Here is a 998-nt window from a genome sequence, read left to right as displayed (position 1 = left end):
CCTTTCAATACTGACTATGTTCCTCCAGCCTGTTTTAGAAAGCTCAGCTGATAAGGCGAAGATAAGAAAGTAGGCAGAAAACAACATACTTGTCCCCATCCCGGGAGGGGTTTCCCAGCCGTGTGGAGGTGGTGCTGAGGGACAGGGGTTAGTGGGGACCTGCCAGTGCTGGGGGAACAGGGGGACTCAAGAATTTTTTTTCCCATTTAACCAACTCCACGATTCCGCCACCTCCCATGCTGCCCCATCAAGCCCAGGAGCACTTCCGAGTCCCCACCAAGACCAAGTGAACTGAGTAAGGTCCATGTGGGCCCGGCTGTGGTGGAGGCAGCCAGGCAGCCCATCCCCAAAGCGTAAGGATGGGGCAAGCACACAGTGATCCCCCTCTGCATGTCCTCCTGAGCCAGCCAGGAGCTTGGAGCAGCCCCACAGCAGCCTCGTGTCCCACCCGTTGGGACTCAGCTCCACCACCACCTTGACTGGCGATTCAAGCACCATGGGCTGTGCTAGCAACTCACCCACGATGTTGGGGTGCTGGAGGCTTCTCAAGACCTTGGCTTCTTCATTCAGTCTCTCCTGGTAGATGCTTTGTTGGTTTCTGTTGCACTTGGAGTTAATTTTCTTCACGGCCCAAGGGGAGCGAGACAATCCCCGGGGTGATCTGCGAGTGAAGAGCGCCCGCAGCTCAGAACCAGGTGGCAGTGGCACCATGTCGCTCCCGCACACTCCCACCTACCTCTTCATCAAGTAGACGTTGACCCCGGTGCCGTATCCCAGCTTCTGCATGAAGGGCGAGGCTGGGATGGTGACAGAGACCGGCCCCCCGTCTGCAATGAGAAGAGACCCCCGGCCCCAGGTCACAGCTCACCTTTATGATTCCCCCCAGGAAAGGTCCTTCCCAACCCCAGCGGAAGGGTTGAGGGCTCAGCCCTGACGGTGTCTCACCGGATTTCTCCTTGCGGGTCACGGTGGGTGGAGAACCGAAGGCTTCCATCGCT

The 998-nt window shown here is 58.1% G+C and overlaps 1 protein-coding gene across 1 annotated transcript in view; it reads right to left on the bottom strand.

Moving 5' to 3' along the window:
* PBK (PDZ binding kinase) overlaps nucleotides 1–994 on the bottom strand; it is a gene marked incomplete at its 3' end in the record, with an annotated part of 3,429 nt that extends 2,435 nt beyond the window's left edge. Inside the window, exons 1-3 of the mRNA XM_010134842.1 lie at nucleotides 946–994; nucleotides 737–827; nucleotides 519–661 (exon numbers count right to left, since the gene is read on the bottom strand). Coding sequence (XP_010133144.1) covers nucleotides 519–661; nucleotides 737–827; nucleotides 946–994 — 283 coding nt within the window. The remainder of the gene's footprint in view (nucleotides 1–518; nucleotides 662–736; nucleotides 828–945) is intronic.
* Between the last annotated feature and the right edge of the window lie 4 nt (nucleotides 995–998).

This window comes from Buceros rhinoceros, unplaced genomic scaffold, assembly GCF_000710305.1.
Source record: "Buceros rhinoceros silvestris isolate BGI_N320 unplaced genomic scaffold, ASM71030v1 scaffold41514, whole genome shotgun sequence".
NCBI lineage: Eukaryota > Metazoa > Chordata > Aves > Bucerotiformes > Bucerotidae > Buceros > Buceros rhinoceros.
Note: the sequence above shows the minus strand (reverse complement) of the source record. Positions and strands in the feature narration are given on the sequence as shown.